This window comes from Candoia aspera, chromosome 1 (genome assembly GCF_035149785.1).
Source record: "Candoia aspera isolate rCanAsp1 chromosome 1, rCanAsp1.hap2, whole genome shotgun sequence".
Lineage (NCBI taxonomy): Eukaryota > Metazoa > Chordata > Lepidosauria > Squamata > Boidae > Candoia > Candoia aspera.
The window spans coordinates 53384635-53408187 of NC_086153.1; the positions used below are offsets into that span (position 1 = coordinate 53384635).

Consider the following 23553-nt stretch of genomic DNA (forward strand, 5'->3'; position numbering starts at 1 on the left):
CTCTTTGAAAAGAATTAAAAAGAGAGAGAATTTGCAGATTCTTCCCTGAATATTGGCTTGGAATAGAAATCTCCAAGACATTTTTGAGTTCAGTGATACCTATCTATAGTTTTAGTCTGGCCATATCAGGAATCCATGATTCTAAGCAACACATGTACAAAAGGTGCAGAGCCTATTGCACTTCTGCTTTTGTTTTAAACCCATCCATAATTCACTGTTAAAAAGCAGGGGCATCTGCAGGAAGGGTAAAAAAAATACAAGATGGTGGGCTTAACCACAAGACTGAAGCCCTGCCCCATTTAAATGTGCATCAGACATATCACACACAATGTCAGGGTCAGTCTCGCTTCGCAATAAGACACAGACTCACTTAATGGGTATTAAGGATTTCTGGTTTATTGGAATGGTGGCTGACAGAACGAAAAACGGGAACGGGGGGTGTGGTGTGGAGGTGCCCATTTTATACCCTCTTGTATGGCCCCGGGCTCCTCCACCCTCTATTGTCCCAATCCCTCTTGATGGGACCCTTGATTGCTGCATGGGCGTTTTCCCGGTGTCTTCTCTTGTCCTCTCGATTCTGGTGTGTCCTCCAGGGCATCAGGTGCGGCTTATCTCTGCTCATCCGATGTCCTTCTTTTCAGCTGTATATGGGTCCATGGGTGTGGGTGCTTTGGGTGCTTGTTTTAATCCCTGGTTTAATTATCTTCTTCCTCTATTCCTTGATGATCATGATCTACGTTGTGAGGCTCTTTGTGCCTTGCAACGAGGTCATGACACACAAGTTAAAAGGGAATGGGGCTTCAATTGCACAACTGCATCCACCATCTTGACTTTTTTCCCCTCCTCTGTGGATGCCCCTGCTAGAAATAATGGTACAGTATTAGCAACAGTATTACATATGCCTCAGATATTTGGTCCCAACAATTTTCCCTATGATTCAAGAGACTTCTAAGTAGATCTACATATACTTCACTCACAAAACATATGACACATACTCCAGCCATCCTATTGATGCTATTTTATTTCAGATCTCTTGGTTTTTTTCCCTCTGCTTTTACCCTATGTTTGATCTCTGGGGAAATCATGGCATCTTTAGATATAATTGGATTGTAAAACTGACTAGAAAATCGATGAACTGGCAAAGGGACTGCAAGAGGAAGAACTTTTCTTCCACAAAATTGCTGTTAGTCAGGAAGGGTTTTTCTTTTCTTTTTTTAAACTATAGTAGTTGCACAGGAATGAAGTTTCAAAAACTTGCAGATAGAAAGCTGAATTTAAAAATATTGTGACTGATCGCAATTGCAATTGCAATTGCTGCTGTTTGCCATCAGAAGCACACAGCCATCGTGACTTGTTCTACTTCCTCTGGAGCTAAGAGATGCACGGCACTTCCACTCAATCACCCAGCTCATCTTTCACCCTGTGCTGCAGTCTCACACTTTCATGTACATATCCTCATTGCTGCTTGGTGCAGTTCTAGTGGGCGAGGAAGGAAGAAGAATGAAAGACTGCGTGTGTAAAAAAAAAATGACACTCCAGCCCGCACCCCTTTCCCATTCCCATTTCCTCAGAACAGTTGTTTTCACATACACACATACATACATATGTTCATAGCTATACCTACCACACAATTCTCTTTCAGGGTAAGCAATATTATGCAAAGTACAGAAAGTAAAAGTAAGCAAAAGAAAGGCAAGGAATACGAGGAAAGGAGAGAAAATATAACTAAATATATTTATGCCAATTCCATTCACTATACTGCTGCATACTTTTCTAGCTTTGTAAACCAGTCTTGCTTCCATCACTTCCACATACCAATTCAAATATTATTTTGCCTTTTGTTCCTCAAATATCTCATCTCTCCACTGTTGAAAATCTCATCAGCTCCATCTAACCACCACTCTCTCAATCTTTCTCGTTATCTCAACCAATTCACTGATAGAAAAGGGAAATTCTAGGAACCACAAAGCAGGAGATGAAGTGAGAGGTCCCACCCAATTTGAAACCACAATGCTTCTCATGTCCAAAGGAAATATTGCAAAAATATATTGACAATATTTCCTCTGGAGCCCCAGCTGAGCTCTTCTCTCTTTCCTTAATTTATAGGCTAGCCATCTTCCTGGCTTATTAGTAAATTCAAAATGTCTCTGTTTAACATATTTTACTTTGTTTCAATTTCTTTCACAGTCAACATTGACACTTGTTGATATAATGATTTGAGTTGATACACAGTATTGCTATCTGATGGTTTTTTCTATAACTCGTTTTCTTTCAACTTATTCTGGTCCAAAACCATTTGTAACTTTTGTTGAATTTTTTTCTTGAGACTACAATTACGATAAATAAAATGCCCCCTCATAACTGCTTTACTAGTATCCCACACAGTTTTTAAATCTATTTCATTGTCCAAATTGATATCAAAAAAGTCTTCCAATTTCTTCTTACAGTCCTCCACGACCTTTTCTTTTTGTAAAATAGATTCATTCAATCTCCATCTATATAACCTAACATTTTTTTTAAATGTCATACTTACAGGATTGTGATCAGAAAAAGTCTTTGGTAAAATATCCACTTTAGAAATTTTATTCACCAAATCTCATGAAACTCAAATCATATCAATTCTTGAAAAAGATTTATGTCTCTCTGAGTAAAAAGTATAATCTTTTGCCAGTCCATTTTTATACGTCCATGAATCCACTAATGCCAAGTTGTCCATCAAATAAAAAAAATAGTTTAATTTTAATTTGTTTCTCAGATATTCTGTCAATCAATGGGGAAGTAACTCCATTCCAGTCCCCCATTAAACACCAACTTTGATATGAAAAAGCTGACACATCATTCAAAAGTTACATTAAAAATTTACTTTTATCTTCATTTGGTGCATATAGTCCCACAGTAATAGACTTAAGTCCATAAAATTTAACTTCAACTGCTACATATCTACCATGCTCATCAGCTAACAAATTCTTGTCTTTTCTCAAAGTCAGTAAATCTTTCATTCACTGTTTTCTCAATCTTTTTTTCAAACTTTTTCTCAAGTTCCTCAAAAGATTGATTAATAGATTGTGTAGTTTTAAGTGTGTACTTCTCAAACATGCCTTTTAGCCAATCAAATTCACCAGACCCACATCTTGTTTGTTTTCTAGTTGCCATAATTTCTATTTCTTCTTCCCCCGTTTTTTGTATTAATAATATGTTATGGTTCCAATAGTTCAATATTTTAAAAATTTAGTCTTGTAAACTTTGGTGCTTTGGCTCCCTCTAGTGTCCAATGATGATATTTATAAAAAAGAAAAAAATCTCCAATAAGAGTGGTTAAATGGGGGGGTTAGTGAAAGTCTCCAATTACAATGTATCCAATTACAAAGCCACGAGTTGAAACTGAGACTTTCTATATCAGTGTTTGGCAAAAGTAACCAATCACAAGTTAAAAAAATAGCCACAACAATACTTTTCCCACAGTGTCTAAAAAAAGATTTTCTCAAATCCAACAGTCTTTCCTTTATATTTATATTTATATTTATATTTTCACTTTTATCCCTAAAAAAAACTTTAATGTAACAATATAACTTTCAGGTTCCTTGTTCAAGATTTAATCCTTTAAAGCAGTTAAAACGTTTTTTTAAAAAAACCTCCCAAAAATAATGAGAAGTCAACCAAGAGAAGGTAGTACTTCTATAGTGGAGATAGCCACTTAGAATTCAATAGTTATAAGGCAAAAAAACCCCCAAAACTGATTTTGGAAATGGGGTGGCTGGAATTCATGTCCGTTAAATGGCTTCAGACATGGCTTGGACAAGATGGTACTCCTGCCTCTCAGCTGTTCACACACCATTCAATCACAGAAAAACTGTTTTGCAATCTTCCGACAAGCTGCAGCTGTCCAGAGGGCTCAAGGAACGATTCCCTGAATTCTCCTTTCCCAGAGAATACCTTCAGGGCTCAGAATCTTGCCTGAGCCACTAGATAAATGCCATGCTGTCAGTCCTAGCCTCAGAGCTTGGCTAAGACTGTCATCCCACCATTAGTCCCCACTGGAAGCTCCGAATTATTATTATTCTCTAATGGATTGTATATTCTCCTCATCTGAGCATGCTTTGCCTGCAGCAGTGCTAAAGACCAATCCACTCTTATTTCTCTAGTCTCAGTGGATTTGTTTGATCGTTTGTCTGTTTGTTTGTTTGTTTGTTTGTTTGTTAAATTTGTACACTAACTTACTCCCAACAACTCTGGTGTAATGATTGCCTAAACCCAAATACTCAGTCTCACAAGCTCGGGCTTAAAGATAACTGATTTATTAAAGGAATAGTATGCAAATACAAAGAAAGCTGAGAATGAGCAAAAGCGCGCCAAATACAAACTTAAAAGCCTTGCTTGTGGGCAGGTCCCGCCCCGTCGCCCGTCAGGACGCTCCCCCTCCCAGGTGCTGAATGCCGTTAGACGCGCCTGGGAAAGTAACCTTGAACAGGAGTGCAAACCCAAACATGCATTCCAAGCCCTCAAAACAAGGGAGGGCAACAGAATGGAAAAACCCCGGGTGAAGGGATAGGGAACAGAGAATGACATGTGAAACGTTACAATGTTAACCAGACATTAGAATGAGAACATGACATATTGCCCCCCCAAAAGAAATCAGGGAGCCGGTTTGTCAGGATAGGCAGAGTGAAATTGGGCTACGAGACGAGGAGAATGCACGTCTGGAGCAGCAACCCATTCAGGATGAGGGAAATGTTTCCAGCGAACGAGGTACTGGAGAGTAGAGCGCTGGCGTCTGGAATCGAGAATAGATGCCACCTCGAAGTGCTGCTGGTTGTCAATCATGAGGGGAGGTGGAGGGGTGGGTTGCGGATGCCAACGGTCCGATGACAGGCAGGGTTTGAGTAAGCTACAATGGAAAACAGGATGTAAACGTTTAAGGTTGTGAGGTAAATCAAGTTTAAAAGTAACAGGGTTGAGCTGAGCAACAATTGAAAAAGGACCGACAAATTTAGGACCAAGTTTTTTAGAGGGCTGTGGGGACTTGATAAATTTAGTTGATAAGTAGACTTTATCCCCAACTGCAAAAGATGGTTCTGGGGAACGCTTTGCATCAGCATGGCGTTTATAGGTAGCTTGGGCATGGTGGAGAGCGAGTAGAATATTAGACCATGAGTCTTTGAGAGAGTCTGCCCAGCCAGCGAGGGTGGCTGGGAGTGGTTGAGGATGAGGAAGTTCAGGAATCGGAACGAATTCACGTCCAAAAACTGTTTTAAAGGGAACTTGACCAGTGGTTTGATGAATGGAATTGTTGTAAGCGACCTCAGCAAATGGGAGTAGGTCGACCCAGTTGTCTTGCTGGTAGTTAACAAAAGCTCTGAGGTATTGTTCTAATGTAGAATTAACCGCCTCTGTAGATCCGTCCGTCTCCGGATGCCAAGCAGTAGAAAGTGATTGTTTCGTACCCAAAAGCTTCAAAAATGCCCGCCAAAATTGTGACGTAAATTGTGTGCCTCTGTCACTCACCAACCGGGCGGGGATACCGTGGAGGCGGTACACGTGGATGAGGAAGAGGCGTGCCAGCTGTTGTGCGGTGGGGATAGAAGCGCATGGGATAAAGTGAGCTTGTTTGGAGAAAAAGTCTTTGACGACCCAAATGACAGTTTTGCGTTGACTAGGGGGTAGATCAACGATAAAATCCATGGAGATATCCTGCCAAGGGACAGATGGCGTGGCCACGGGTTGAAGGAGACCCTGGGGCTTGCCCGGTTTGCGCTTTATCGCCGCACATACAGGGCACGCAGTGACATATTCCTTTAAGTCTTTGAGTAAAGTTGGCCACCAGAATTGGCGGCGAACGAGGTGTAAAGTTTTGACGTAGCCGAAATGCCCCGCTAGCTTGTCATCGTGGCAGCGCTGGAGGATGGTTTTTCGCATTGCTTCGGGTACATAGAGACGATCGTTGCGCCAGGCAAGATCATCGGTGAAAGTCAACATGTGTCTGTTGGCTTGCAACCAAGTATCTGTTTTAAGGTGGGAGAGCAACTGTTGTTGCAAATCGGAGGGAATTGACAAGGGAGGCGGGCTGCTGGAAGGCTGAGCGGCTGGAGGCGGAGTCGATTGTGCTTGGGTCTGGCTGCGAGTCACTGCTGCCAGACTTAATTGTTTGTCGGTCCAGACGGTGCCTTGGACCGTTGGCCCTGGGCCAGCATCTTGGGGTCTGCGCGAGAGTGCATCAGCCAAAAAGTTTTTCTTTCCTGGTATAAATTTAAGAGTGAAGTCAAAGCGGCTGAAGAACTCAGCCCAGCGTAGTTGTTTGGGACTGAGTTTTCGGCTGGTGCTTAGAGCTTCCAGGTTTTTATGGTCAGTCCAGACCTCAAAAGGGCTGGAAGTACCTTCCAATAGGTGTCGCCATGTCTCTAAAGCCGTTTTTACAGCAAAAGCCTCCTTTTCCCAAACGTGCCATCGTCTCTCTGTTTCAGTGAATTTGCGAGAGAGGTAGGCACAGGGTTTTAAAGCGGCAGATTGGTCAGATTGTAACAAAATTGCGCCTATGGAAAAGTCAGAAGCATCGACTTGTACAACGAAGGGTTTAGAGGGGTTTGGATGCTGTAAAATTGGTTCTGTGGTAAAAAGTTGTTTGAGCGTTTTGAATGCTTGCTGACAGGCTGGAGTCCATTTAAGGAGCGCGCCTGGGTTCTTCGAACGTCGCGTATCCCCCTGTCCTTTGGTTTTCAACAGTTCAGTAAGGGGGAGGGCGATTTCTGCAAAATTTTGGGCGAATGCCCGATAGAAATTAGAAAATCCAAGGAAACTTTGTAATTGTCTCCTGGTACGGGGAGGCTCCCATGCCATAATAGCTTCTACTTTTGCAGGGTCCATTTCAATGCCCTGAGCTGAAATTCGGTAGCCTAGGTAATCAATTTGGGACTGATGAAACGCACATTTTGACAGTTTTGCATACAACTCTGCTTTTTTCAATTTAGTCAATACCTGACGCACCAAGTGGATATGTTCTGACATGGTTTCAGTATAAATCAATACATCATCCAAATATACCAGTACCCCCTTAAATAGGTGGTCATGCAAGACCTCATTGATTAACTGCATAAAAACCCCGGGTGCCCCAGATAAACCGAATGGTAAGACTTTATATTGGAAAGCTCCAAGAGGACAGTTGAACGCTGTTTTCCACTCATCCCCCTCTCTTATGCGAATGCGAAAGTAAGCTTCTCTCAAATCCAGTTTTGAGAAAATTTTGCCTCTGGCCAGATGTGATAACATATCTTTGATCAGGGGCAAAGGATATTTATTTAATATTGAGACCGCATTGAGCCCGCGGAAATCGGTACAAAGCCTTAATGACCCATCCTTTTTTGGCCTGAATAGGACAGGAGCTCCTACCGGGGAATTAGCCGGCTCAATGAAACCCCTAGCCAGGTTTTTGTCAATGAACTCCCTTAGCGTGGTAAGCTCTTTGGGAGACATGGGATATATTTTTGGGTGCGGCAATTTTACATTTGGTAAAAACTCAATGGCACAGTCTGTTTTTCGGTGGGGTGGCAAGCGATCTGCTTCCTTTTCCCCAAATACTTCAGCAAAATCTTGGTACTGATTGGGTAGCCCCTCAAGAGGTTGAAGCGTTTGTACCGTGGTATACGCTACCCCTCCACCCTCCATGTCCTCCAATAGGTCCTTTTCGGGTACTTTGTAAAATCCATCTGCAAACGTCACAGTTCTATGCAGCCAGTTGATGAAAGGGTTTTGTTGCACAAACCAAGGCATCCCCAAGATTACCAGAGGACCCCCCACTGGAGCTACCACAAATGGCAGTTTTTCCTGATGGGAGCCCATCTGCAAGGCGACCAGTCCCGTGGAAAGATTGACTGCTTTCCCTCCCGCCATAGTTCCATCCAACTGGGTGAAAATCATGGGTCTTGGCAAAGGGAACGTGGGCAGTTCTAGAGCCGCTACGACATCAGGGTGCATTAGGGAACGGGAGCAACCCGAGTCTAGCATGGCCCACACTTCCACCGTTTTGGTTTGTGAGCCCAGTTTAACTTTAACAGTCAGTGTGGGAAAGTTTCCACTCACCGAATCATGGTTACGCCCGGTTTCTTCCACCTGCCCTAGGGCGCCCTTCAGGGCAGGTGGTAGGCTTTTCCCGCCGGTTGCTCGAATTGCAACTCTTCCTCCTCTTCTCCGAAGGGTAGGTCTGGGGGGTCCAGTTCCGCGAGGGCTGCCTTCAGTTTTCGCGGTGGAGCAGGAGCAGGCGTCTTTATCGCGGGTTTCGTCTGTCGTTCCTCTGGACGGCGTCTCGGGCACGACGTGGCTCGATGCCCTTCTTTCCCACATCGGAGGCACTGACCCTTGGAGAACCGTTGCTCCCTCTCTTCTTCCCAGGGTTTCGGTTTGGGGCGGCTGGCAAGTCCAGATGTGCGCGCTCCTCTAGCGAGACGGGTTTGTCTAAGCTCTTTGGTATGGGCATAGGTTCGTAGGGCATTTTCTGCGCTTCCCGCCAACTGAATCCACCCATATAGCGTTTTGGGATCATCTCTGCCCAGAGCCCATCGAAGGATTTCGGGCTCAAGCCCCTGCTTGAACAATTCGATGATTGTTGGCTCGGACCAGTCTTCCACTTTTCCTGCCAAAGCTTTAAACTCCAACGCATATTTGGCAACTGAGAGGGACCCTTGGTAAAGTTTCCGCAGGTCATTTTTGGCCGTTTCTTGAGCTAGGGGGTCTTCGAAACGCTCTTTAAGTGCCCACAAGAATTCATCGAAGTCCTCTAACTCAGTGGCCTCAGCTTGGCATAGTTGCACATACCAATCCGCTGCCTTTCCTCTCAGCTTGTTGGCAATGAAATTGACCTTGCCATGTTCAGACCGAAAATTTCGACCCCAATCTTCTATGTAGTGCTTGGCATTAGTAATAAAGAAGGAGAGCGTGGTGGGATCCCCATCGAACTTCACTCCAAATGGTGGGAAGGGTCTTGCCGGCTCAGCTGGCTGTGGCGGTGCCGCTAATGTCAGCGTGCGCCGAGCCCCCATGGGTGGTCGATCCCTAGGAGGTCTTGCCTCTCGCTCCCCCCTTTGACGGGCTGATCGAGTCTTGCTTCTCCCCCGGGTCACCATGGTACTATGCCTGGGGTACTGTGACGGCTCTTCCTCCCAATCCTCCAGGGTGGGCTCTGCCTCTTCGGGTAGATCCTCTTTGGGTAGATCCTTGAGGATCGTCACTATTAAATCCATTTTATCTTCTAATGCCCTCATGCGGGCCGGAGTGACCGGCTCCTCCGAGGGTTGGTTGGTTACCACCACCTTCGGTGACAAGGGGACTTCGTGCTCCCAGGTCAATTGTGGAGACCCCCTCCCCTGTGCTCTTTCCATGACAGTTCTATGTTCACTCCTGAGACTCTCCTGCATGGATATCAGCAGCTCGTCTAATTGGATATCTCGCAACTGCCGACGGGCTGCTCTTTGCGCTCTCGAAGTTAGCACTGGCCGGCTTTTGACCGCCTCCCGCTCTTCTTCGCTTCCCTCACTCGCGCGAAGTTGAGGTTCTGTCATCGCTAGCGTTCCCTCTTATCCAATGATTGGATGGGGCTAGCGGAAAATGGATAAAATGATTCTCAGCTTTATGTAATGATTGCCTAAACCCAAATACTCAGTCTCACAAGCTCGGGCTTAAAGATAACTGATTTATTAAAGGAATAGTATGCAAATACAAAGAAAGCTGAGAATGAGCAAAAGCGCGCCAAATACAAACTTAAAAGCCTTGCTTGTGGGCAGGTCCCGCCCCGTCGCCCGTCAGGACGCTCCCCCTCCCAGGTGCTGAATGCCGTTAGACGCGCCTGGGAAAGTAACCTTGAACAGGAGTGCAAACCCAAACATGCATTCCAAGCCCTCAAAACAAGGGAGGGCAACAGAATGGAAAAACCCCGGGTGAAGGGATAGGGAACAGAGAATGACATGTGAAACGTTACAATGTTAACCAGACATTAGAATGAGAACATGACATCTGGGCAGTTCACAAGTAAAAACACAAGGAAAAAAACCAATAAAGTAATACAATAATAAAAAGGAACAAAAGACCCAGCACCACTCACTCCTTAGAAGGGGTTTTACCCATCCTAGCTAAATACCTGGGCAAAGAGCAGGTTTTCAAGGTCCTCCAGAACACCAGCAGGTGAAGCCACCCAGATCTCTGGGGGAACCTCATGCCAGAGTGTAGGTGCTACAACAAAGAAGGCACATTTCTGGGGTCCCAATAGATGCCATTGTTTAATCAAAGGAACTAGAGTGCACCAGTGGTAATCATCAGAGGATCTGAGAGCTCTGCCTTCCTACAGCATCCAGTTCAGGAAGACAAATGGGAAGAAAGCACTCTCTTCCTTATATGATCATGGGGTTGCTCTTCAATGAACCAGTTCATATCTTGTCTTTCACACTCAGAAAGGAAGGTCAGATACTGTTGATGCTGAGCTAATCTTGCAGGAGCCTACACCTATTGGATTAGCTTCTGCTGTATTTTGACAATGCCTTGTCTTGCTTTCTTAAAAGAAAAGGATAAAGTTTGTTGAAATGTAGGTATTGCTGAAGTGACATGAAGTATTGCTCATGTGACATCTTTCCACCTCAGAAGGATAAGTGGAAAGATGTGGACAGCAAAAAGTGGGGAGGGGGGATTTGTGGGAAGAACCACCTTTGGATTACGCTAATGGGCTGGCTATTAGAGAGTCCTGGTTAATGTAGTCGAAGAAGCTGATAATAGAAACTACTATTTCTTCTAGAATCTTTTATGTTCCAAAATTCAAATCTCCTGAGGACTATGGAATATCAAAAGCAGGATTCAGAAAAATACCTGATCTTAAATTATAAGTTATTTGTTAGCTATGAGCAGATTTGCATTCTTGAATATATCTGATCACTTTTAAATATTAATTTGAAGTGAAAAAGTAGAAAGAGGATTGCACTATTAAAATAATCTAAGCAGCCTATAGAGGAAAAATATATGTTAAACATGTGTTGTATTTGAAGGACTAGAGAAAATAAAGCATTCAACCATTTTTCAGGTGTATCAACCAATATCTGGATTAGATAGTTTAAAAGACTGTAGAGCCTATCTACGATCTCTTCCAGAAGTGGATTCTCCAGAACTTTTTGGAATGCATCATTGTGCTGAAAGAGTATACTTAAAAGCTCAGGCGCAATTATTTATTGATTCCATCATCAGTACCCAGCCAGCGTACAGCACAGACACTATCAGGTTATTATTTGAAATTCTCCTCCTCCTCCTCCCCCTCCTCCAATATAGCCACAATCTGGAACAATTAATAGCTGCATAAATCTTAAGGTATCAGTATACAGTATATCTATGTATGTGTCATGGGATGTATGAAATCTTTTGTGGAACATTTTTGGGCCTTCAGAACAATGGGAACTACCTGCTTTTCTCTACTGTACTGTGGGGAATAAATGTTTGTTTTCCAACTGCTAACAGCAATGGGAAATTAGCACATTAAATAAGTTGCTGGTGGGAGGGAAAATACTTTCTGGTAATGGGGAATAGCAACAGAACCAGTAGCTGCAGCACCCCATGATCTGCAACAGAATCATGGAAAAGAAAGGGTGAAAAGCTTCCTTTCTCCCAAAGATCTTTTGGAGAAAGAATATAATGCATGAGTATACAGATTTTGGAGGAATGATCCCATCAAATGCAAAACTTAAGGTTCATGTGTGGGTGTTTGTGGATAATTGTATGTGCATGAAAGGAGGGGGAGATACAATGTCCACAAGTTGGCCATCACTTAAATATGATTGCATTTGATTATGTACATCAAAGTAAGAAAGTTTGTATTTTCATTCATAAAATTCAGTTGGGTTTGCCTGCATTCAGAATGTTAACATTATTCAAATTGTGGATGTATGCTGTGACATATATACCAAGTAAACAAATCCACAAAGGTAGTCTAACAATGTCTCTTTAACAGAAAAAAACAGTGAGGAAAAAGCTATGTATAAATAGTGGGATATTAACTTGGTTACTTCCCATAGATAATATGAAGTCTACTTTTGTTCTCCCCATTCTTTTAGAAGTAGAAAGGACCAGGATGAAATAGTACTGGAAATAGTATCTGAGATTTTAATAAGGCTACCATTGACTGTAGAGAATATGGAAAAGGCATCTGCAAATGAATATGAGTCTACAAAAAATGTGACACTTAGAAGCTTCATGTCTGGACCAGTTTGGGCTGCACTTGTGAAAGCTACAGAAGGTCAGAACTGCATTTCATATAAATTTCATATCATGCCATCATTTGTCTAGATAGAAGAAAAATGATATCTCCCTGTGTATATATATACTTATACAATAATTATACATTTACACAGAGAGAGACACACACACACAATTTGTGTTCATGCATGCATTTGTATGTATAATTACCAGCCCAAATCAATTCACTGCAGGATGAAGGCTTCTTTATTGAAAGTTATAGATCATAATCTACCTTGCAAGTTCAGCCACAATGCAGGTTGTTAGATAGATACCCACACTGGACCAGCATGTAGATTAATGTCCACAGTCTTCAAGAGACCTTCATTCTACAGTGGATTGTTTTGGGCAGCTAATAATAGTAAATATGCATATATGTCCATTTGTGTGTATTTGCACATTCGTGTACTTGTATCCTATTAACAATTATTACAACAATCAGGAATAAAATAACAAATAGCATCAATAAATAGTAATTAAAATATAAAGCTTGCTGAAGCACTATGCCCACATTGGGAAACTTATAATTCTCTGAATATTGCTGATCTACAACATCCAGCATCCTTCACCTTTCCCCAAATTGCTTGGACTGTTTGGATTTGTACCTCAGTTTTATCTGGAGACCCTAAGTTCTTCATGCTTGAGTGCCCTCCCACTCTGGCAGCAGCCACTTACCCACCTGCCAGCCTGCATGTGAGCCACCCAGGACTCGCAACTTCCTGCTGGCTTCCCCATTGACTTTGCTTGTTGGAAGCCAGCAGGAAGTCACAAGGAGGTCCTCGCTTAACGACCCACAAGCCTTGCTTAACAACAGCAACAGGGACTGCTGGGACTGCAGTTCCTAAGTGATAAGGTCATGTCATGTCACACTTCATGACCACATTGCTTAGCAATGGAAATTTCAACCCCAATTACTGTCATTAACTAAGGACTACCTGTAATTCCCCAACTTTCAGCTTTATACAGCCACTTACTCTACTTAACGGGGGGGGGGGGTCTGTCATGATGTAAAGATTTAAAGGCATGAGAGTTATTTCTCTTGCTAATAAAAGGAAGAGTAGTTACTAAAACAATGACCAGATATAGATTGCCCTGCATCCACAAAAGAAGCAAGCCTCCTCTACATTGAAAAGGCAGGAGAAAGTGGGTAATTTGCTGCCATAGATTGCCTGTCTACAGATGTCTTATTTGAAAATAGCATACTTGTTGGAATTCCTACATTGTAACCTTAGCCTTGCTAATACTGTAAGCAGTTCTCTGTCTCTGTCTCCGTCTGTCTCTCTCTTTCTCTTTTTCTTTCACCATAGGTTTTTATTCTTTAACCAGTTCACCTTTGCTAGCTGTCTTGCGCCAGGAGATTGACCACTATAATAATTTACTGTACATAATAATTCAGTCATTACATGAACTTCAACAAGGAATCAAAGGAGAGATTATCTTCACTACAAGATTAGAGGAGTTTTATAATTCAGTATTGAAAGGCAAAGTAGCTGATCTGTGGGAGGTATGTGAACAGTCTCTTATTTTACTTTAGCTAAATAATAATAATAATAATTTATTAAACTTGTATGCCACCCAGCTCTCAATGACTCTTGGTGGCTCACAACAATCAAACAAAGGAATTACAATAAAATCAATAAAACATAAAGGATAAAGATAAAAGGTAGCAAGCATAGAAATGCAAAAAGGAATGACAAAATTACAAATACAAAGACATTTTTATGTTTATCTATTTTTTTGGAGTGAATGGGTTTGAATTTATGTTATGCTTCAAATTTGTTTTGGGCTAGATTTCTTACCTTTCTGTGTATGTGAAATAGATTCTGTAGAATATGTTTTCTATAACGGTAGATAACAAGAATTAGTTTCAAGAAAATTCTACTCCAAAAATGTGCATGAAATCTAATAAATTATATATAATTACTTTGGATGTATTACTGTAGATCAAAAGAGTATAAGCTGAAATATTCATGTAGATATCTGAATTCTAATGAATTTAATGTAGGAAATTTGTGAGCAGTTTGTGAAAGTTGTGGAGTATCTAACTGACATCTCAAAATGCATAAGCAGAATTAGATCTGGTTGGAACATGGACAAGAGACCACTAGGAAATCCCAAGACTATGAGCTAGATTGCTAAATTGAAGAAAACATCCTGGAAAAAGATAACAGCAAATCACTTCTGTTTTGCTGCTAAAAAACAACATAGATATGATCATCCAGTCACCCATTAGTTTTGTTTTATTCAGGGGAGGTGTTAAGTGTCTTTAAAAATTCAGCTTTTAGATACAACCTAGCAAAGGAGGAGGAGCAGGAGGAGGAGGATATATGCTACCCAACTCCCAGTGACTCTGGGCAGTTTACTATTGTTAAAACATTTCTAAAAAAAGAACAGTACAAAAAAACGCAAAAACAGCACAAAGACAAAAGAACAATGATGGCAAATAAATAAACAAATAAATAAACCTAGAGAGGAACAGAAACGAAGAAAGGGGCATCAATCACCCTCTCCAAAGGCCTGGGTGAAGAGCCAGGTCTTTAAGGTCCTTTGAAATACCAGTAGAGTGGAAGCTGTTTGAATCTTAGCAGGGGACCTCATTCCAGAGGGCAGCCACTGCTAAAGAGAAGGCATGCTTCTGGAAGCCTGATAGGTGGCATTGTTTAATTGATGAAACCCGGAGTGCGCCAACCCTATCAGATTGAACCAGCCAGGCAGATACTATGGGAGACAGATGGTCTCTCAAGTAACCAGGCCCTATACATGTAGGGCTTTATAGGTAACAATCAGCACCTTGAACTGCACCCAGAAGCAAACTGGGAACCAGTGCAGCTCGCGAAGCAGAGGTGTTACATGGGCATACCAAGGCATGCCCATCACTGACCTCACTGCTGCATTCTGGACCAGCTGAAGCTTCCAGGTGGTCTTCAAGGGCAGTCCCACGTAGAGCATGTTGCAGTAGTCATGCCATGATGTGACCAGGGCATGAGTGACTGTCTGAACAGCCACCCCCTGATCTAGGAAAAGGCACAACTAGCACACCAGATGAAGCTGGGTGAAAGCCTTCCTGGCCATAGCTGCCACCTGCTCATTTGCACACCATTTTGATTGCACCACTGATTACACACCAGCCTTGAATGGGGAAGTGCAATCCCATCCAAGGTCAAAGTTGGAATATCCTCAGATCTGGGTGGTCTAAACACCCACAACCACTTGGTCTTGATAGGATTGAGTCAGAGATGGTTCCTCCCCATCCAAATCTGCATAGCCTCCAGTCACTGAGACAGAACCTCGACAGCCTCACTTTGCCAGCCTGGAGTCAAAATATATAATTGAGTATCATCAGCATACTGATGATACTGAACTTTAAACCAGCGGATGACCTCACCCCAGTGGTTTCATGTAGATGTTGAAAAGGAGGGGAGAGAGAATAGAACCCTGTGGCACCCCACAAGTTGGGTTTCAGACCTGGGTACAGGACTGAAACGGCATTGATTACACTTGCAGATGACCCCTGGCAGGAATGGAGCATCCATCTTTGCTCGCCTTGATCTATCAGTGGCTTTTGATACCATTGATCATAGTATCCTTCTGGGCTGGCTTTGGGGGTTGGGATTGGGCAGGATTATGTTGCACTGGTTCACTTCCTACCTCCAGGGCTGGTTCCAGTTGGTGCTGATGGGAAGGAGAGATCTAGCCCACAACCCCTGCTTTGCAACACTCTCCCTACAACATCTACATAAAGCTGCTGGGTCAGGACATCCAGCAGCATAGGATGAGGTATTATCAGTATGCTAATGATACCCAGGTTTACATATCTGCTCTGGACTGACCAAGTGATCCTGTGGAGGTTTTGTCTTCATGTCTGGAAGCTGTGGGGGTTTGGATGAGGAAGAACAGGTTTCAGCTCAACCCTAGCAAGATTGAGTAGCTCTGGGTTTTAGAGCCTCCTAGTTCTGGACTTTCCATCTCTTGTTCTAGCTTGGCTGACATTACCCCAAACAGAACTGTTGCACAATGTGGGGGTCCTCCTGTACTTGTGGTTCCTGTTCAAGGGACAGGTGGCAACCATGGCTAGGAGGACTTTTGCACAGCTTCATGTTATGCAACAATTGTGCCCTTTCCTAGATTTGGGGGGCGGGGTGTCTCTGCTTACAATTACTCATGCCTTATTCACCTCCTGAGTGGACTATTGTAATGGGATCTACATGGGGCTGATCTTGAAAAGCATCTGGAAGCTGCAGCTGGTTCAAAATACAGTATCCATCAATTAGGGAATGTAATCTAGTGGGACCAAGGAAGACAGCCTTTTCTGTTGTTGTGCCTGCCCTGTGGAACATTGTTCTCCTGGAGATCAGATTGGCCCTGACCCTGTTGGCTTTTCACAAGGCCCTGAAAACATGGCTATTTTCCTGGCTTTTACAGTCATATTATCAGTTGGAGTTCATGAGATGGTTATGTTAATTGCAGTTCAGTTGGTTGTTTTATCTTGGCTGCCATTTATATACTTTATTTCTGTTGTTGGTTATGTTTTTAAACTGCTGTTAGCCACCCAGAATCACCATGGTGAGCTGAGTGGCCATATAAATGTAATAAAACAAAATAAATTCATTTTCCTAAAAATTCTTCTAACTCATAGTTTTCCTGTGCTCAATTTAACAGGAGTATCATCCATAAACTAACAATGTCATCTGACTCCAGTTCAAAGCTTGTCTTTCATTGAAGTGGAACAATTTACTATTGTTAGTCTATTTAATGTTTGCATTTTAATGTACTTTTTAAAAAATGCAATTACTTTATCTTTCATTACATAACAGAAACATTCTTTTAAGACAAATAAAACTTTAGGATCCTGGATTGATGAACTCAATATACAAGTGAATTTCTTTGCCATGTGGGCTGATCGAATTATCACCTTTATGCAGTCAAGGTAATATAAACAACAATATAAACTCAACTTTGGGTGTCAATCCATAGGCATTATATTTACTGAAAAAGATGGGCTTCCCCCTCAAAAAAACTATTACCTTGAAGTGGGTGGTATGGTCTTACACAAACAGACGCAAAGAATTTCTGAAAGGGAGAAAAATCTACTGACTATTGAAAAGGAGAAATTTCAGCTTCTCCACAGTGACAGTGAGGGATCAAGAAAATGCAGGGAGCCCATGGATACAAAATCTAATTTTCCATAAATTTGAATCCACACTCCAAGTGAAACAGAAGCAGCTTCTTCTCCTCTACTGCCTCATTGAAGGTACTCCCCTTCTAATACTGGGGGCCTTTCCCCTTTCCCTTTCTATAAAGTTTGCTTATTTACACACATGCAGGAGCATTAGCTTCTTAGGTGCCATGGAGTCAGGTTTAACCCTTGATGACTGTATGGACAAATGCTGATCATTTGTAGGCTGACCATTCGTCCCATTTTGAACAAGACAGTCCCATTTTTTTAACATTTCCTGACTGTCCCATCGTTTTAATATAAATGTCAATTTTGTCCCATTTTTTTAAAATGTTGGAGCTGTTATTGGGAAAAGCAGGAAAAAATTGAAACTGAAGTTGAAAAGGAGGCCGACTTGGCAGTAGTTCTCAATCCGGTGGGAAACCTAGAGCGGGAACCACAGGAACAGCTCATTGGCGGTGAGCAAGAGGAAGAGTCGCTGCCGCCAATCAGTGCAGTGGAAGACAGTTGGAAAAGTGCGCCCAGCAGAAAAGAAGCCACTTGGGTCTCAGGCCAAAATGGCAGAAAGAAAATAAAATAAAAGGGTGCACCAGAGAGGAACAGGTTGTCGGGGACAACCACTCACTAGACGCCTCTGTTCCTGTCCTCCCGTCCCAGCTCACCACTGCCCTCAGCCCACCGCTTCTCCAGCCTCCTGCTGCCTCGTTCCTCTCCTCCTGTCCCAGCTTGCCACTGCCCTCAGCCCTCCTGCACTTCTCCAGCCTCCTGCCACCTCGTTCCTGTCCTCCCATCCCAGCCTGCTGCTGCCCTCAGCCCTCCTGCACTTCTCCAGCCTCCTGCCACCTCGTTCCTGTCCTCCCATCCCAGCTCGCCACTGCCCTCAGCCCACCGCTTCTCCAGCCTCCTGCTGTCTTGTTCCCCTCCCCCTGTCCCAGGTTGCCACTGCCCTCAGCCCTCCTGCACCTCTCCTGCCTCCTGCCACCTCGTTCCTGTCCTCCCATCCCAGCCTGCTGCTGCCCTCAGCCCTCCTGCACTTCTCCAGCCTCCTGCCGCCTTGTTCCTCTCCTCCCGTCCCAGCTCGCCACTGCCCTCAGCCCTCCGCTTCTCCAGCCTCCTGCCGCCTTGTTCCTCTCCTCCCTTCCCAGCTTGCCGCTGCCCTCAGCCCTCTGCTTCTCCAGCCGCCTCCATTCCTGTCCTCCCATCCCAGCTTGCCACCACCCTCAGCCCTCCTGCAACCTCTCCGCCCAACGCCACCCCTGCACCAGCCTTTCCAGACCCAACCATTGCTGCACCTCCCCCTTCTGCACCTTCCCAGCTTACTGTTGATAACTTTTTTTATCATCTTCTTTGTGAATACAGAATATTACATAAGTTTAAACCCATCCCATTTTCCCATCCCAATGTCCCATTTTTGTCTGAAGGAAATATGGTCAGCCTAACCATTTGGGGAGAGTTTAACTTGAAAATGCTCACACAGAATCAGAACTGTAGGGGACCATTTAGACCATCAAGCCCTAACTCAGTGCAGGAAACCAAATTAAAGCATCTCAACATTTACTTGAACCATTCATACCCTAAATATTTTTTTTTCTTTCATGCAAGTACCAGTCTGCAGAATTCATTCTACAAATGCAATTCTTGTTATTTTATATATTCTTTCTATCCACAATTTGCCATTGGGTTAAGTTACCTGCCAACATGGAGACAAATGAGATATAGTCTAGGTTATAGTATAATGCAGTGTTTGTCAGCCTTGGCCACCTTAAGGCATGTGGACTTCAACTCCCAGAATTCCCCAGCTAGCATGGCTTGCTGGGGAACTCTGGGAGTTGAAGTCCACATGCCTTAAGGTGGCCAAGGTTGACAAACACTGGTATAATGTGTCCTTTCTTTTGGACTTTCCTATTTAAGCTAAAATCAGCATTTTAACTAGTATATGTTGTCACTTCTATGATTCTTGCCCTCAGGCAAAGTCAGCGACTTTACAGGTTTTGGGGCAGGCTGAAAATACTAAAGAAGGCCATAGAACCCACCAAAAGTGGTTTTGCACACATTCACATATATCCCTCCTCCTCTTGAGAAAATATCTTGCTTGATTTTCAGTAATGGAGAGGGTTATCCTTTGATTTTGTTGAGCTGGAAGGGCATCTTGCCTTTCAAGTGCAAGCTATCTTTAAAAATAACAAAGTACACAGCAACTTCCTTTTCTTTCCAGTTACTTTGCTCCCTGACTCATTGTTGCTCTGTTCCCTCTGCTTCTTCTCTTTCCAGTGCAGAGCACCATTACCAACCTATTTTTTCTTCTCTTTCCTTTTTTTTTCTTTTTTTGCTGGAAGAAGGGTAAGAGAGGATGGTTTGTGTGTATATATATATAGATAGAATGATGGAAAAATGAATTTTATACATGGAATGGCCTGTTTTACAGATAATTAATTTTGATCAATAGTTATTGATTTTTTTCTGAACCTACTTATTAGAATGTGATTCTGGCCATGCACGTGTCCGTGTGTGTGTATACACATACACATACACATACACATGGGACATATATATAGTATATATGTCCCATGTACACATTTATTGGGGGGAAAGTCTCCAGGAATGGTTTCAGCTAGAGTTAGAAGTTCTGTGTTGACAGTGAAATGTTATATAAAGCTGACAGTGAAACGTTATATAAAGATTGGCATTTGCAGAATGAATTTTCTGTTTATGTCTGTTAGAATATCCTAGGAATTGGATGGCATTCTCAGTCATTTGGATCATTAGGATTGAACCGTGGATATTATCTTGATTACAGCAGCAGGTTTTCTTCCTAGTCCAAGACACAAGTGCTGATCCACAAGTCACTGCATTGATTTAGAGGCTGGTTGCAAGGAATTTTAATCATTCCTTTTTCTCTAGTAATCAGCTCAATATATTGGATGTGAAAATCCATGGGTAGACATAATATACTGTATATGTATGCTTTTAAATTGATTATATTAATTTTGCATTTAATTCTATAATTGGTTTCCATTTATTTAGTACAACTAAATGAACGTATGCACACATATAATAGGAGCATGGATTTGGAGGATTGTATTGGGGATTTCAATGGGTAGGCTGGTCGTCACGTGGATCTTTACCTCCTCCGTACCTGGGATGCATTCATTCTCTCTCTCTCTCTCATACACACACACACACACACACACACACCAGACTTACCCCTTTCAGCCATCACAGTGAGAGGAAAGATGTGCAACCTGCAATCTTCTCTGTGAAATGAAAGTCTTGACAGTTGGGCTAGAAGATTTCTTATCCTTCCAGTCCAGGCTTTGGGATTATGAGCCTCTTTGCAATGTAGTAATTAGTTAGCATATCAGTCTTGCCTCCTAGTTAAATGAGAGGGTCAGTTTCTATAAGACTGAGAACTCCACTGTCTCCCTAAGGAGCCAAAAATTGCTAGAAGAAATTACACTGTAGAACAGAATCAAAATTACTGGATTATTTGAGTTAGCTATGTAGAAACATACAGTAGACTTTTGTTTCAGTAAGTTACTGAGGAATGCAAGATTCTTAAAGTTACTCATTTTTTTCAACAGGTTTAATGATTTAGTGGTACTTCAGAGGCAAAGCAAAATACCATTTCAGCTTAGTGAAAATCCTGACTTTCATGGCAGTTATCAGGGACATCCTAGTTGCTTTTGGCTTCCAGGTTTCTTTTTTCCACAAGGTATATAATTTCATAGACATTTATCCATTATCTATTTTAATTTTTCTTAACTTGTGCTTCACATGCTTGAAATAGTTCATAGTGCTGTACCTTTTCTATTACAGGTAATCTTTGCTTAATGACCACTCATTCAGTGACCATTCAAAGTTACAGTGGCACTGAACAAGGAGACTTATGATTGGTCCTCAAAGTTGTGGCTGTTGCAGCACCCCTAAAGTCACGTGATTGTGATTTGGGCACTTGGCAACTGGTGTGCACTTACAATGGTTGCAGCATTCTGTAGTCATGTGATTGCCATTTGCAACCTTCACTGGTGGCTTCTAACAAGCAAAGTCAATGGGGAAGCCAGCAGGAAGTCACAAATTGCGGTTGCGTGACATCACACTTAACAACTGCAACTGGAACTGCCAGAATAGCCATCGTAAGTCAGTGCAGTCACATGATCACTTTTTGCTTTTTTTCACTTAGCAACAGATTGTCAGTCCCAATTACAGCTGTTAACTCAAGACTAGCTATATTTCATTAAATACTACAGAATGTTAGAGAATTCATAGAAGATTTGCCAGTTTAAATATATTATGAGAAGTATATTGTTTTCAAGTGCACTAAGTATGTTTAGAAGCCCATACTTTATGTCCTATGACAGATATATGGAATATCCCAACTAAACTGGTCAATGTAGGGTTAGGGTTTGCCTCTGACACTCTCTTAACTTGATATAACCCAGATAATGTTGATATTACTGCTTCCCTTTTTCCATGTTTTTCTTACTCTCCCCCACTCCCACTTCAAGTTTGCTTGTCCATATAATTCCTGCAGCTTTGTTCTGAGATGGGGGAGGCTGTCATTAAAAACTAGAGAAGTCTTATTTTGTGACTCACTGTGCTAATAAATTGATGATTAACTTAATAAGAAATGATATCAGATAACAAACTCATTCAGTCTTTGCAAAGGATAAAATGACCTACACATAATTAAAGAGTAAATTTAATTAAGTTATTAAAAGTGGTAACAAGTAAACTGCACTTGAAAACTGAGGTTTACCCCTTTTATCCTACAGCTCTTGTTCTACATGGTCTCTGTGAATCAAGTAGGTTCTCTTTGAAGGATTTTCATGTGATTTTGAGTTGTGTTTTGTTATTATCTTATTTCCTTGATTTCTTTGTTACCAACTATCACCAATATTTCAAACTGTTGATAGGCTTCACTCCAACAACATACCTTATTGGATGTGTGCTTAAGACCTTAAAAGCATTTTTTCCTCAATTACCTTGGTGGATGAATAATCATGGTGTCTAGTGAACTCTTTCCTCTCATTGCTGGAGGCTTTTCTTTAAAAAGTCCACTGGAACAGTACATCTAGCTTTTCTGTATTGTGAAAGCAAGAGCTTCTGGTTTCAGTGCTTATGGGAAGCAATTTCAAAAGTGGATTGAAGAAAAGGGGCTACCATTCATTTCTTTGATCTCAAAATTGATAGTACTGTACTCTCAACTACCACAACGTAACTCATATCAACCACATACAACCCATCTATATATACAGAGAAAGAACCTAAACACTGTATGTCAGAATGTCATAACAAAAGAGATGAGAAAGGGTCTAAAATCTGTACAGAGCACAATTGCTTGATATCTGCTTAAACTACCCTAAAAGGCCAAGCTTTTGAGATCCTTATAAGACCATAGCTAGTACAAGAACATCTGTTCCAGAACTGAAATTTCCCATGTTTTTGATACATATCTAGTAAAGAAGCAATCAGTGAGGGATCTACCTGAGGGTAAAAAGAGAGGGATGAGATCTGTAGTCAGTGCTATCCCTCACCAGTGCATGCTGCTAACAACCAAGGGACCTGTTGTACAAATTCTAATCCCTCATATTTTTCCCCATCTTCATGCTGAGATCCTCTACATATGGGCTGTCATCATCCTTCTGGTTCTTACTATACCCATGGCTCACATTATGGTCACGATTTGGATTCTCACTCAAGATTTGGTATCCCTTCTACAAATATAGAAATACACCTAGATAACGACTATTACTACTCTAAAACTGAAGATATATTAATCTCTCTTGTTCTTGCTCTCTCACAAACGCACAAACGTATTTGTACTCCCTGCAATCAATTGGCTTACATAGCAGAAAAATTTAAAACATTCTCAGTAAAATTAAAGAGGGCCTGCTCAGGTTAAATGTCCTCTGGAACTGCTCCACCTTCAACCTCTTCCTAAATACACTCAGGGATGGAGCCTGCCGGATCTCTACAGAGAGACTTTCCTCTGAAAAACAGTGCCTCCTTGCTTCAGCAACCTTCGTTTCCCTTTGGTGGGACATTAGAAGTAGTTTTTTCCCTAGATGACCTAATAGGTTGTACCAATTCAGGCTGGTGCCAAGCTATCAAGTTAAATATTGCTG

The 23553-nt window shown here is 42.2% G+C and overlaps 1 protein-coding gene across 1 annotated transcript in view; it reads left to right on the plus strand.

Annotated features, from left to right (window-relative positions):
- Nucleotides 1-23553, plus strand: part of DNAH14 (dynein axonemal heavy chain 14) — a 292199-nt gene that overhangs the window by 260088 nt on the left and 8558 nt on the right. The window contains 5 exon segments of the mRNA XM_063289142.1: nucleotides 11051-11244; nucleotides 12072-12253; nucleotides 13560-13756; nucleotides 17067-17179; nucleotides 21010-21140. Coding sequence (XP_063145212.1) covers nucleotides 11051-11244; nucleotides 12072-12253; nucleotides 13560-13756; nucleotides 17067-17179; nucleotides 21010-21140 — 817 coding nt within the window.